The following is a 13967-nucleotide window of genomic DNA, read 5'->3' on the forward strand; positions in this document are numbered from 1 at the left end:
ACCCATGTCCCCTGCATTGGCAGGTGGATTCTTAATCACTGCTCCACCAGGGAAGTCCCAAGACATTGGTATTTCAATTGCCATTTTAAATTAAAAGTTATTTGTTTTACTGTATCATAGATTATTGGGCTTTGGTTGGGGTTGATAATTCTGTCTTGCAAAGAGTATAAGAAGTAACTTGCTTGGAGAGAAGATTGTTTTGGAGACACTGCTCTGCTTATTCAAAAAAGTCTTGCTCCTCTTCTACACATGCCATTCTGTGCATCGAGAATGGATTTTTAAACATGAAAGAGAAGTCCTATTTGTGGACCACATTCAAACATCTCAAGTTACTTTCTTTTAGCCTATCAATCAGACAGTGCCTCTTCAGGGTCCAGCTGGCATTGTGTCAAAATAAAGACACCCTCTGAACACCTGAAAGGCAATACAAGTTTAAGTTGCCACGTGGGAAAGAGGTTTTGTTTGCTTTTGTCTTTACTAAAAGCACACATTTTGTATGGGAAAAAAATATATATACATGACCATATGTATCTAACTATATATATATATGTTTCTTTATTCAACAAATATTTATTAAGCCCCTACTTTATACACATAAGCACTTGTTACACCCTTGCTAGATGCTTCGTATATAAAGCACATGTTACTCCCATAATTGACGTTTTATATCCAGTGATGAATAAACCATGAACCTTGTTCTTATAATAAAGTCCAAAGTCCTTCACATGGCTTAATAGGCCTCATAATTGCTAGATCAAAGGGCTTTTCTGGTCTTTTTCCTCTTGGTCTTTACCACATTCATATTCTCGAACAATCTGATGTTCAGTGGTTCTCAGGAACTGGGCCAGGTACTGGGAATGTTTAAGACAGACAAGATCCCATGTCTTGTTAAGTTACTAATAAGTTAATGTTAAGAAGCTATTTGTTTAAAACCTAAAGAGATTCATTTCATCTATAGGGGATAATCATATCCATATAGGGCCATAGGTATGATTAAAGATGTTAAATTTTAAATGTATACCACAAGGCTGATGCACATCTGATGTTCAATGAATGTTAAATTCTCTCACTCTGCCATTTCTAAAGTATCTTGTGTGGCAGTTCAGAGTTAAATCCGAATGAACAACACTGGGCTTTCCTCCTAGAGGGTGGAAGATAAACACAAAAAGCCAGTTTCCTTCATTTTACCTTCAATGGACAGTAAATCCTGATTATTGTATAAACAAATCTTAATGCTTCATCTTTTTCCTTTCTCATCCATAAGAAGTTAATTTTGATTATTTTGTGTTCCTTGCTTGAGTTTTATTTTTAAAGTATAATCTGTGGAATGCAAGATGCTCCCCTCTATGTGGATGATACTGAGAAGGGCTTTATGGCCAGGCCTCTGAATTATTTCTGCTGTGGTTTAAACTATATCCAGATGGGTGCTTGGAAACTTCCCCTGGGGTGGGTGAGAAGCATATGAAAAACATATGGAATATGTCAAGTTCTAAAATATGGGGTTTGGATTGTGGACACGGTGGTGAAATCGAGTAGGGAGAAAAGCTGGAGAAATTATGGTTGCATCTATAACACAAAAGGAGGGGGGAGAAATAAAACCCCAAAAGAAATTTTTTTATAAAACAGATATTTAAAGGAATTAACAGAAAATATATTTTATGCTGGCAGAGTCCTTTTAAAATGCGATTGATCTAGGTTCAAGAATCAAAATGAAATAATGAGAAACAGTGATTGTACTATTTTTGTTCCACATCATATTTTTACCAGCAGATCTGAGCCAAAGTGTTTGGAGAGAGGATGGATTTGCTTATAAAATGAACCGGACTAAACCAAAGACTTCCAAGAACAATAAAACTTTTTTAAAAGTCTAATTTGATTCTTACAGGTATCATCCTTCCCTCCTTTCTAATGAAATGTCTTTTGTGACATTTAGCATTGGATTATACCAGTCTGGTACAAAAAACAGAAAAGCCTTGCCCTTAGTGATCTTCTAGACCACCGGACCAAACTTTATTGTGCATGTTGATCACTTGGGATCTTGTTAAAATTCGTATTCTGATTCAGTTGATTGGTGGGGCCTGATGCTGCATTTCAGACAAGCTCTGGGGTGATGCTGATGCTGGTAAACCACGTGCAGCATTTTGTGTAGCAAAGATTTAGGGGTAAAATTTCATATAAATCTCCTGCCGAGGAGAATGATCACCGCTTCTTCTTCTGAAAATCAGAACACAATTTTAGCGTATTGTACATTGTGGATGATGTTATGGTGAACATAATAATAAAGCTGAGCCTGAGTGTAAGAGCCAAACCTGGCAACTGTTCTAAGGGTGGATTCAGAACAATTATTTGCCAGAAATGATTGTAGATATGAACTTTGTCTCATGAGGCATTAAGTTGTCAAGGAGGACAGTGGAGGTAAGACAAATGTGTGGTTTGTTTAGCCTGAGGTGGATCTTCCCTGATTTCTTCTGTGCTCGGAAATATAGATCCAGATGATCTACACTGTAATAACACACCTTGGTGAGACTGTGAGAGCCACAGACTCACTGTCTGGCTAGAGACCTACCAGTGCTAGTATCTGGCTTGAGAAGCCAGCGGCAGAGCAGAGCTGACTGGTTTGCTCCAGGGCTCTGGTCGGCAGTGAAGGCTCAGAGGTGTGTCTGATACGTTGAACCCAAAGTGGGCAGTGAGGTCCCAGAACCTCCAGGCTGGTCAGCTGTACCTTAAGCATCCTAACCTGCTAGCTGAGATAGAGCCCCGGGAGGGCGCTGTACTTACCATCGTGTGAAGTCTTGCTCACATAACGTTGAGCAGTGAGTGAAAGATACACAGCAAGGAAGTAAGTTTTCTATTCTCGAGACATTTTTTTTTCCTTCCCAATAGTTTTTTTCTATAGTCCTACTAGGCCATTCTTTCTTCTTCTCTTTATCTTGTCCTTCCTCTTCTCAGCAAAAATTTCTTTCAGTTACTTCTGAAAAAAAGAATTGTTTGCACTCACTTCATTTACTTTAAAAAAATTAAATTGCTTTTTTATTTAAAAATTAATTTTAAATAAATAAAATATTACAGGGCAGCATCACATTCCCTTACCTTCTCATCACAGAGGTGACCCATATTCTGAATTTTATGTGTATCACATCTATGCATGTGTATATCCTTTTATTATATATATATATATATATATATATATATATATATATATCAATAATATATACATGTCTCCATACAGACTACATAATATTGCTTTCTGTTTTACATTTTACATAAATGCAATCATACTTACTGATTTTACTGGAAATACATTGAATTTATAGATTAATTTTGGGAGAATCTTTATTGACTCTTCATACTGAACTTGGAGTATCTTTCCATTTATTCAGTCTTCTTTTATGTCCTTCACTAAAATTTCATATTTTTTCCATAAAAGTCTTATAAATATCGTGTTACATTTATTCCTAGGCATCTTATTTTTTGTTGCTATTAAAAATGGCGCCTATTTAAAAATTATGAATGTACCCTGTCCACCTTACCTAAAATAACCCTCCTTAATCACTTGGTTTTTTCCTCCTAGAGCATATCACTACCTCATTATATTTCTATTTATTTGTTTATTATCTATCTCTCCTTCTAGAATGTAATCTCCCCGAAGGAAGGAACATTGTCTGTTTTCTTCATTGTCCTGTCCCAGTGTTTGGCAATATAGTAGAGAGACAAGTATTGTTGAATGAGTGTTGACTGAGTTACATCTTGTAAATTTTCATTTGCTGGTATAAGGAAACCCTATTAATTTTTGCATATTATCTTTTTTTGTTTGTTTTGTTTTTTCACACACACACACTATTTTATTTTTACAAGAGATAAATAGACTGACACTAAGCATTGTAAATTTGCATATTATCTTATCCTGCCACTGTTCCATTCTCTAGAATCACCAAAAATTTTGTCTCTTGTCTGCTACTTATCTTCAGTGCCTAGAAAAGGACCTGACATGTTAAGGTGCTCGGTAGATATTTATGAATGAATGAGTGCCCTTGAATATTGATTTATAGCACTTCCTTTCCAATTCTTACAACCATTCCCCCTTTCCCTGTCTTATTGCCCTGGAGAACCCTTTGGTATATTGTGCAACAAAGTGATGAGCAAGCTTTCTTGTGTTGTTTCTTATTTAAAAGAAATGTTTAAAAACTTTTACCTCTAAGTATATTTGCTCTAGGTGTTTGGTGGGCAGTTCTCATCCAGCTGAGAAAATTTCCCTCTATTCCTAATTTTCTAAGAGTTTTTATGATTAATGGGTGTTCAGTTTTAGCGAATGCTTTACAGCAGTTGTCACTGATTCTCCCTTCATATATTTTTGCATCTGTTTTTCTCCTTAAATCTTTGTGTGTACGTGTGTGTGTTGAATTGTTGTAACAGATCTTTTCATCTTAAACCATTGTGAGTCCAACCTTTTTAAGATTTACATATTTTACAGATTGATGGATTGATTTAGCTAATCTTTTATGTAAGATTTTTCATCTGCATTAAGTGAGATTGACTTAAACTTTTTCTTTCTTTGACCTTCCTTGACTGATTTTGCTCCCAAGATTATATTAACTTCATGAAACAAGTTGGACCCTGTCCCCTCTTTTCTATTTTTTTTTACAATCTACACAAGATTAGGATTGGGATATTGACTTATTGAAGCTTTGGTAGAGTTCCTCTATAAAATAATCTGGGCTCAGGTATTTGTTTCCTTTTGTCTACAGGCAATTTTTAATACTGATATTTTTTGATTTAATGGTATTTTTAGGTTTTTCCATTTTTTTCTTCAACTAGTTATAGTATTTTAATAAAAATTGTCTAAGTTCAAATTTAGTGGCATAGGTTTTTAGTAAATTTCATTATAATTTAAAAAATTTCTAGTATATCTGTTGTTTTGTCCTTTTCTTATTAGTAATACTGCTCACTTAAGCTTTCTTCTGTTATTGGTCAGTCTTATTGGAGGTTTATACTTTGTTAGTCTTATCAAAGGAATAGCTTTTGGTTTCTTAATCTTTTCTAGTATTTCCTACATTTATTTCACTAAGTTCAGATGTTGTGTTATTTCTTCTACTTCCTTTATGTGGTTTGTATGTTTGTTTTTTTGTTTTACTAACTTCTGGGATTAGACATCTAGTCCATTTTTCTTAGTATTAGTTCTTTTTTACCATAAACATTTAAGGCTATAAATTTCCCTCTAAATAATGCTTTGACTACACTCCCTAAGTTTTATGGGCCCAGCACACTTCTACTGCTCAACTCTGCCTGTTTTAGTACATAATGTGTTCACTCTCATTCAGTCTTAGATATATTCTAAATTTCCATTATGATTTGTTTAACACATGGTTTTTATAAAAAGTTATTTTGCATATCCAAATTGCAGGATCTTTTTGTTATCTCTTTATTAGCCTGTTCTAATTTTATTCTATAGTGGTCAGAGAACATATTTTTTAATAGTTTTAATATTTTCTGAGATTTGGTGTGTTGTCAACTATATATTGATACGTTTTTATGCATGTTAATGGGCACATGAAAAATATAAATATAGAGAATTTATAAATTCTAATTGTTGGGTGTTATAGGAAGCTTGTTATTGTCTTGTTGTTATTGTAATTCATTGTCTTATGGAAATCACCAAAAATCATCTAATTTTCTTCTTAGTATGTGTGAAAAATTATCCTATAGTGGACCCTCTAAAACTGCTCCTTTAAAAGTAACTAATTTACTTTGAGTAACCAAATCCTATAGCCCAACAGTCCCCAACCTTTTTGGTACCAGGGACCGGTTTTGTGGAAGACAATTTTTCCATGGACTTGGTGCGGGGATGGTGGTGGGGGGATGGCTCAGGCGGTAATGTGAGTGATGGGGAGTGATGCAGAGCAGCAGATTAAGCTTCATTTGCTCACCCGTGTGGGGGTTGGAGACCCCTGCTATAGCCTGTTCTTAATCCTGGATCTTTCTGTCATATGACACTCTTCATCACTCTGTCCTTAATTTTCTCTTGGCTTCTGTGACATGACACTGATCTTGTTTTTATCCTACTTTCCACACTGTTCCTGTGTTTATTGCTTCCTCTTCCTTTCACTGAACTCAAAATATGGGTGTTCCCTAAGCTTCTGCTCTTATCTCTTCTCTCTCTATGTATCACTCCCCACTTTTTCATTTCTAAACCCCCAATCTAGCCATGTTTTCAGCTATTTTCATATGCGTACAGGTGATTTCCAAATACAGCCTAAGAGTCTCTTCTGAAGCCCAAACTTGGCACCGTGAATTTGGTTGAATTGGCTTTATACTTGTGGATCCTTCTCTGGACCATCTCTTCTATTCCATTTATCTATTTGTCTACCCTCCCACCAACACCATATTACCTTGATTATATCCAAGTTTTTTAAGCATTGAGGCCAATTTTTTTTTTTTTTTTTTTTGCGGTATGCAGGCCTCTCACTATTGTGGCCTCTCCCGTTGCGGAGCACAGGCTCCGGACGCGCAGGCTCAGCGGCCATGCTTCATGGGCCCAGCCGCTCCACGGCATGTGAGATCTTCCCAGCCCGGGGCATGAACCCGTGTCCCCTGCATCGGCAGGCAGACTCTCAACCACTGCGCCACCAGGGAAGTCCGAGGCCAATTTTTAAAGGCATTCATTTAGCATCTACATGTTCCAGACTCTTTATATATGTGACTAATGACAATTACATGAGGTAGATCTTATTTCCCACCCTCCATTCCCCCATGTCATCATAATTGCAGAATATAAAGAAGTTGAATATGCCATGCTTGAACACTAGCCTGTTTTAGTGCAAATGCCATGTTTTTTCTGCCTTTGCAGAAATTAAGTACAGATGCCTTTGATTGGCATTTAAGTTCTCCCAAAATTAACCCATCATACTGCTACAGCTATGTCTTCTAATGTTTTCTTAAAGGTACTCAGTATTCTAACCAAACGAGACCTCTCACAGATTTCTAAATATGTCCCACTCTTTCTGCATATGTGCTTTGGTGAGCACGCATTCCCTGCCCACCATTTTTGCACGTTAAATCCAGCTTATGTTTACATTTCCATCTTAAAAAATAATCTCTCGGGCTTCCCTGGTGGTGCAGTGGTTGAGAGCCCGCCTGCCGATGCAGGGGACACAGGTTCGTGCCCTGGTCCGGGAAGATCCCACATGCCGCGGAGCGGCTGGGCCCGTGAGCCATGGCCACTGGGCCTGCGCATCTGGAGCCCGTGCTCTGCAATGGGAGAGGCCACAACAGTGAGAGGCCCGCTTACCGCAAAAAAAAAAATAATAATAATCTCTCCATCAAGCTATTACTGAACCTCACAATTGCATGTGATACCTCTGCCTCAAAATAGCTCTAATGGCATGATATTCTGTCTTCTAACATGGTTTTTTCTATCTTCTTGCCCAATTTTCCCCCAGAAAGAATACTCCCTGAAGGCAGTGTATTAATTGTCTTTGTATCTCTTGAATCGCCATTTCAACACATTTGAGTGTAAGAAATGTTTTGAGTTAGCTAAAAGACACTGTGATTAAAGTTAAAGAAAAAATTTAAAAACCAAACAGGTCAACCCAGCAAGTGATTCAGGATAATCCCAAAATTTATTTTATCAGTTAAATCCCTAATTTTGTTTTTTCCAATCAGAACTTTCCAGTTGGAGGCGTCTCAAGACTGTAGCAGAGATTTTGTGGAGATCCGGGAAGGAAACGCCACTGGTCGCTTGGTGGGACGATACTGTGGAAACGTCCTCCCTCTCAATTATTCATCCATTGTTGGGCACATCCTGTGGATCAGATTTGTCTCCGATGGCTCAGGCAGTGGCATGGGCTTCCAGGCTGCATTTACCAACAGTGAGTTGGTTCTGTTTTAGTGATGGCTTCCAGAATGTGTCCTACAAAGTAGAAGGATAGCAATGTTTTCAGTAATGCATTAAGAACAATTCCCCTATGTTTAATGTCTCTGCGGAATTACTTTATTATATAATGTACTAGAAAAATTAAATTATATATGAATGACTCATAAAGAGCCAGGGAGAGCATTCTCAGAGCTTCTAACATTCTTTTAAAGCTCTAGTGTCTACCTGATTTTAAGTTAAACATTTTTCATGATATTGCAATACAGAGTTTTCTAATGTATCATTGTTTCAGTTTGGTATACTTATATCAAATGTGTTTCATTTGATCCCATAAACTCTATATCCCTCAAGTTAAAAATGTTTACTCTGATACAAATGAACCCATTTATGAAACAGAAATAGAGTCACAGATGTAGAAAGCAAACTTACGGTTACCAGGAGGAAAGGGGAAGGGGGGTGGAATAAACTGAGAGATTGGGATGGACATATACGCACTACTATACATAAAATAGAAAACTAATCAGGACCTACACAGGGAACTCTACTCCATACTCTATGGTGACCTATATGGGAAAAGAATCTCAGAAAGAGTGGATATATGTATATGTATAACTGATTCACTTTGCTGTACAGCAGCAACTAACACGAATTGTAAATCAACTATACTCCAATAAAAATTAATTTAAAAAAAACACAAGAAACGTTTACTGTTACTTTAGGATATTCCTAAGTGCTCAGATATTGTAATAACAGGATATTCTTCTAATAGGATAAAATGTTAAATATTAATAGCTACTCTATATGCTGTTTGAAAATGTCAGTTTCTCTTACATAGTTAAAGAAAAAAAAACATGTTTCGTTCTTCTTTAACATGAAGTAAAATAGGTAAACCAAAATTATAGAATAGGACTGGTAATACCCCTTCCCAAGTCACCAAGTTCCCTGGGGTCTGGGAACCCAATTTTACATGGGACGCTATTGCTTGTTTTCACACCATGTAGTCTTCTAAGGAGATGGAATTCCATTCACAATATCACCCTTCTCCAAAGAATTAATAGATAGCAGAGAAACCAAAAGGGAAGCAGTATTTCTTTCAGTGTTCAGAAAAGAAATTGCAGTCAATTAAAAGTCCATCCTTTTTAACACCCCTTGCCTTTTGTTTCTTTCATTTGACTAAAGAGCTGTTCTAAGTAGGTCTGATTTACTACTCTGTTTTCCTTCCTAGTATTTGGCAATGATAATATTGTGGGAACTCAGGGGAAAATTGCCTCCCCCTTATGGCCTGGAAATTACCCCCCCAACTCCAATTACCATTGGATAGTGAATGTGGATGAATCTCAGGTTATCCATGGTAGAATCTTGGAGATGGACATGGAGGCAACACTCAACTGCTATTATGACAAACTAAAGGTGAGTTTCAAAGAGCAACTGATGTTTATACATTTTGGTGAATTGCTGTTGGCAACCATAGATCCAAGTTAATGTCTATTCAAGCATTTACAAGTCATAGGGGATGGTCTACCCTACATCACGAATACCCCTTCCAGGTTACCTGAACAATGGTAATTCTGGTAGTATAATTATTATCTTTGATTCTGTAACTAACTTTTTTTCCACATTATTATAATTTTTCTGTTGGGCTTTATCTAAGCATGTATATGTGTCTTAATTAAGAATTTATTCTATCTTATATCCCATTACCCTGTTTATTCTCCTGTTAGAGTGTTAAAAATTTGAACAATCATTTTAAAGTAAGTAAATATAAGTATATAAAAATTGTGGTGATCATTGCCATCCAGACATTGGCAACTGCATCAATTCCAGAAACACTATCAGATTATTTTTTATCCAGTTTTATTGAGGTATATTTTACAAATAAATATTATATATATTTAAGATGTACAACTAAGTCTTTTGATATATGATATTTTATAATTTTACATTGTAAAATAATAATCACAATCAAGCTAATTAACATATCCATCACCTCAAATGTTTACCCTCTTCTTTCTTTGTTTCTGGTGTGGTGAGAATACTTAAGATTTACCCTCTTAGCAAACTTCAAGTATATACATGGTAATACTAGCTATAGTCACATTGTTCTACATTAGATCTTCAGAATTATTAATCTTGCATAACTGAAACTTTGTACCCTTTGACCATCTCCCTATTCCCCGCTCCCCCATCTCCTAGTAAACACCATTCTACTTTCTGCTTCTATGGGTTTCACTATTTTACTATCAGATTCTTGAGGGCCAAGATACTGTCTTATTTATTTTAGGTCCACAGTGCTTCACATAGAACCTAGTACTTGACAGATGCTCAGTAAGTTGGAAATAATTATTAGCTAATTTGAAATCTGAGCTTATATAGTAGCTTCAATAGAGAAATATGTAATAACACTTATAACGGACTTGTTCAAATTATTTACAAGATGGAGGGAAGGATATGAAATGTAATTGGAGAGATCCATCCACATGTGAAGAAAAAAATAAACATGCTCAAGGTTATGTATTTGGAAACTATCACAAAATATGTCTCTAACTATGTAATCTAACATTTTCAACCAAATGAAAGAGATTTCTTGCGTGCTTTGAGTATGCTGAGCCCTCACAAGCTGTGATTCTTTTGTTGTTATTAATTCTGCTTCTTTACTTCTTTGGAAATGTGAACTCCTTCAGGATACCTGGCCACTTTCTCTCATTAGACTCTTCCTTTTTCTTGTTACTTTTCCCCTTTCTCCCTAATTCCTCCCTTTTGAGGCCCCAAAGCACATTTAATAGGCACTGTTGTTGTGCCACTATCCTGGTTCCTACTTTTCCACCCATGAATTTTACTGTAAATCGAATAATGAGCTATATTACATGGAGCATCATTACTAATATAATTCTGCAGGAAAGATATAGATAATTTTAAACCACATTTAATTACTTGCAATCATAGTTTATACTTCATGACACTTTCTATTTTAAACTGATATATAATGTTTACTGGTTTATCATTTTTTCCTTGATGATAAAATTATAAGTTATCCTTTTGGTTTTGTATTTATGAAGAAAAATGGAAGTGATTGCCTGAGTTCAGTGCTCTATTTTCTGTCTTTTCCATGCAGATTTATGATGGGGCTGGCATTCATTCCCGCCTGATTGGAACCTACTGTGGTACCCAGACTGACTCTTTGAGCTCCACTGGAAGTTCTTTGACATTTCAGTTTTCTTCTGACTCTTCAGTCTCAGGGAAAGGATTCCTTTTGGAGTGGTTTGCAATGAATGCCTCTGTTGGACCTTTACCTACCATTGCTACAGGTGTGTTTGGTAATAAATGAAATTCTTTTTAGGGGCTGATATGTGCAGACTAATATTTCAAAAGTTCCTACTAATAAGGGCCAAATACACAAATGAATAAGAAGAGTAATTACAGTCTCAAAACCCTTCCTCCATATGTTCAGGTGTCCTTTTAATTTCATAAATACTTAGAGATTAGATGTTTATTTCAAAAAAATTGCTGGTTTCCCATTATATTTTCCATAATAGTTAAGGGTTTGATGTCCATAAGATACTCTCCTTACAATTTCTAGAAATCGCTTTAGAGATCTCTGAAAGTTTGGTTTGCAGGTACCACACTCACACACACACACACACTAGGATCAACTAATGAAAGTAACTGTTTTTCCTCTATGTTACATTTTAAGTGTGTCTTCAGAAATGCTTCACTGTGTCCTTAGCTGGTTGTAAACCCTCATGTTTCAAGGTAAAGTTGGCCTAAATTTTAAGCTTTCATTTTACTATTTTTAAGACATTTAAAATTCCCTCAGTAAGCTGTGTTTTGGGAGACTGTGCTTTTCTTTTGAAAATTTGTTTAAACACTTTTGAATGGCTCTTGTGAATTTGAGGGTTGACATAGAATAAATTCAGCAGATATTTCTCATGGCATATTCTCACTCCTTGAAATATTTGATTGGGACATATTATCATTGGATCTCATTGAAGAATATTCAGACTTTGAACTTGTTCTAAGACTAAACAGACACTAAAAGATTAGAGTCTGTTTGCTTCTAGCTTCTTGGGAATTTGTATCAGCAGAGATCACAGATGAAGGTGTAATTCATACTTATATTTATTTAATGCCTCTTAGCATTCTGTCCTAAGATGTTATTTTCACCTCTCTTGCAAGGTGCTTTCATAACATTGACTATGAAACTCTTCCTTAAAATATTAATCTATTTATCTAAGAGCAAAGAGCCATCAGAAAGATTGCCAAATGTAATTTAGAGCTATCCATTTAAGACTGGATAGCTCTTATAAGTAAACTTGAGTTAAGCTTCTTTTATGTCCACAAATCTCAAGTTACAGAAGAAATCACTCATGCAAAACATTATATCAGGGCTTCCCTGGTGGCGCAGTGGTTGAGAGTCCGCCTGCCGATGCAGGGGACACGGGTTCATGCCCCGGTCTGGGAAGATCCCACATGCCGCGGAGCGGTTGGGCCCGTGAGCCGTGGCCGTTGAGCCTGCGCGTCCGGAGCCTGTGCTCCGCAACGGGAGAGGCCACAACAGTGAGAGGCCCACGTACAGCAAAAAAAAAAAAAAAAAAAAAAAAACATTATATCAATAAGTATATTGTAGTGCTCAAAAAAAAGTTCTCTTCTCATACACATATTCCATAATTATGTGATTTAAGTGGATGAGTGAGTATAGTATAGTATCATAAATCTCATTTCTCTTAATGAAAAACAAGCAAAGGAAAAAATAAAAGGATAAGAAAATTTTATAGTTAACTAGTTGGTGTAAATGATTATCTCATGATCATAGCACATTCTGACACTTTCATTAAAGTGAAAAAAAAGCTTACTGTTTTAAATTGTATTAATATATTGAACACTGTAACATTAACATTCCTTATGCGAACATACATGAAATTTAATTCAACAAATATTTATAGAGGGTTTATTATAGACATGCTGAGGTAAGTGTATACCAACTAAGAAAGGAAACCAAGATATAATCTCTACTCTCCAAGAATTCAAAAGTAATTGGCAAAGATAAAGCATTCAGTTAAATAATGATATAGTAGCTAAATGATTAAATGACAAAGCAAAAAGCAGTCAAAGGAAAATAAGCCTAATGTGGACTAGGGTCATGTGAAGGAAATTAAACATGTCAAGTAGGAAAATATTAGCTTATCAGTCAGGACATATTTGGTTATGCTGCAGTAACAAATAATTCCAAACTCTGAATAGCTGAAAAACACAGGACTTCTTACTTGTTCATGTTACCCTCTTGGGTTAACTGGTTGTTGGATCTGACATTGTTTGGGACATTACCTGTGATCATGGCAAGAGGAAAGAGAGCCCTGGCATGCCTCAGTCTAAAAGTGTTCAGCTTAAAAGTGATACATGTCATTTTTCTTATGATTCATAAACCAGAACTGGTCAAATGGCCTCACCCAACCGCAGAAGTATTAAGAAATGCAATTTCACCGTATGTTTGGAAGTGAGGAAAAATGGAATATTTGACAAACAGCACTAGCAGCTTATAGTTAGTTAGTATGATAACTGCTTTTTATAAATTCAAGATAAGAAATATTTTATGTAAAGGAAAATCTTAACGTTTGAAGATATTGGATAATATTCGGATCTTATACTTTGAAATTGCTTTTACTTTATTTTATTTTTACACTTCTACAGCCTATATAGTAATAGGATAAAGTAATTAGGATCTAGTCCTATAAATTTTACATTCATTTCTTGGTGGCCCTAGCAAGATTCAAACATGTATTGTAGGGCTTTCCTGGTGGCGCAGTGGTTGGGAGTCCATCTGCCGATATAGGGGACACGGGTTCGTGCCCCGGTCCGGGAAGATCCCACATGCTGCAGAGCGGCTGGGCCCGTGAGCCATGGCCACTGAGCCTGCGCGTCCGGGGCCTGTGCTCCGCAATGGGAGAGGCCACAACAGTGAGAGGCCCGCGTACTGCAAAAAAACAAACAAACAAACAAAAAACATGTATTGTAAAGAGTCATAAACTTCTGGAATGGTGGAGTAAAGGCCTCTGAAAATCTATTCTTGCAGAAAAACAATGAGAACAGTGGCAAAAAAATT

General features: G+C 36.2%; 1 protein-coding gene across 1 annotated transcript in view; it reads left to right on the forward strand.

The window, feature by feature from the left end:
• CUBN (cubilin) overlaps window positions 1-13967 on the forward strand; it is a 276297-nt gene that overhangs the window by 158130 nt on the left and 104200 nt on the right. Inside the window, exons 37-39 of the mRNA XM_081230089.1 lie at window positions 7660-7865; window positions 9096-9280; window positions 10983-11175. Of these exons, the coding sequence (XP_081086215.1) occupies window positions 7660-7865; window positions 9096-9280; window positions 10983-11175 (584 nt within the window). The remainder of the gene's footprint in view (window positions 1-7659; window positions 7866-9095; window positions 9281-10982; window positions 11176-13967) is intronic.

Source organism: Mesoplodon bidens, assembly GCF_964165515.1.
Source record: "Mesoplodon bidens genome assembly, chromosome: 3".
Classification (NCBI taxonomy): domain Eukaryota; kingdom Metazoa; phylum Chordata; class Mammalia; order Artiodactyla; family Ziphiidae; genus Mesoplodon; species Mesoplodon bidens.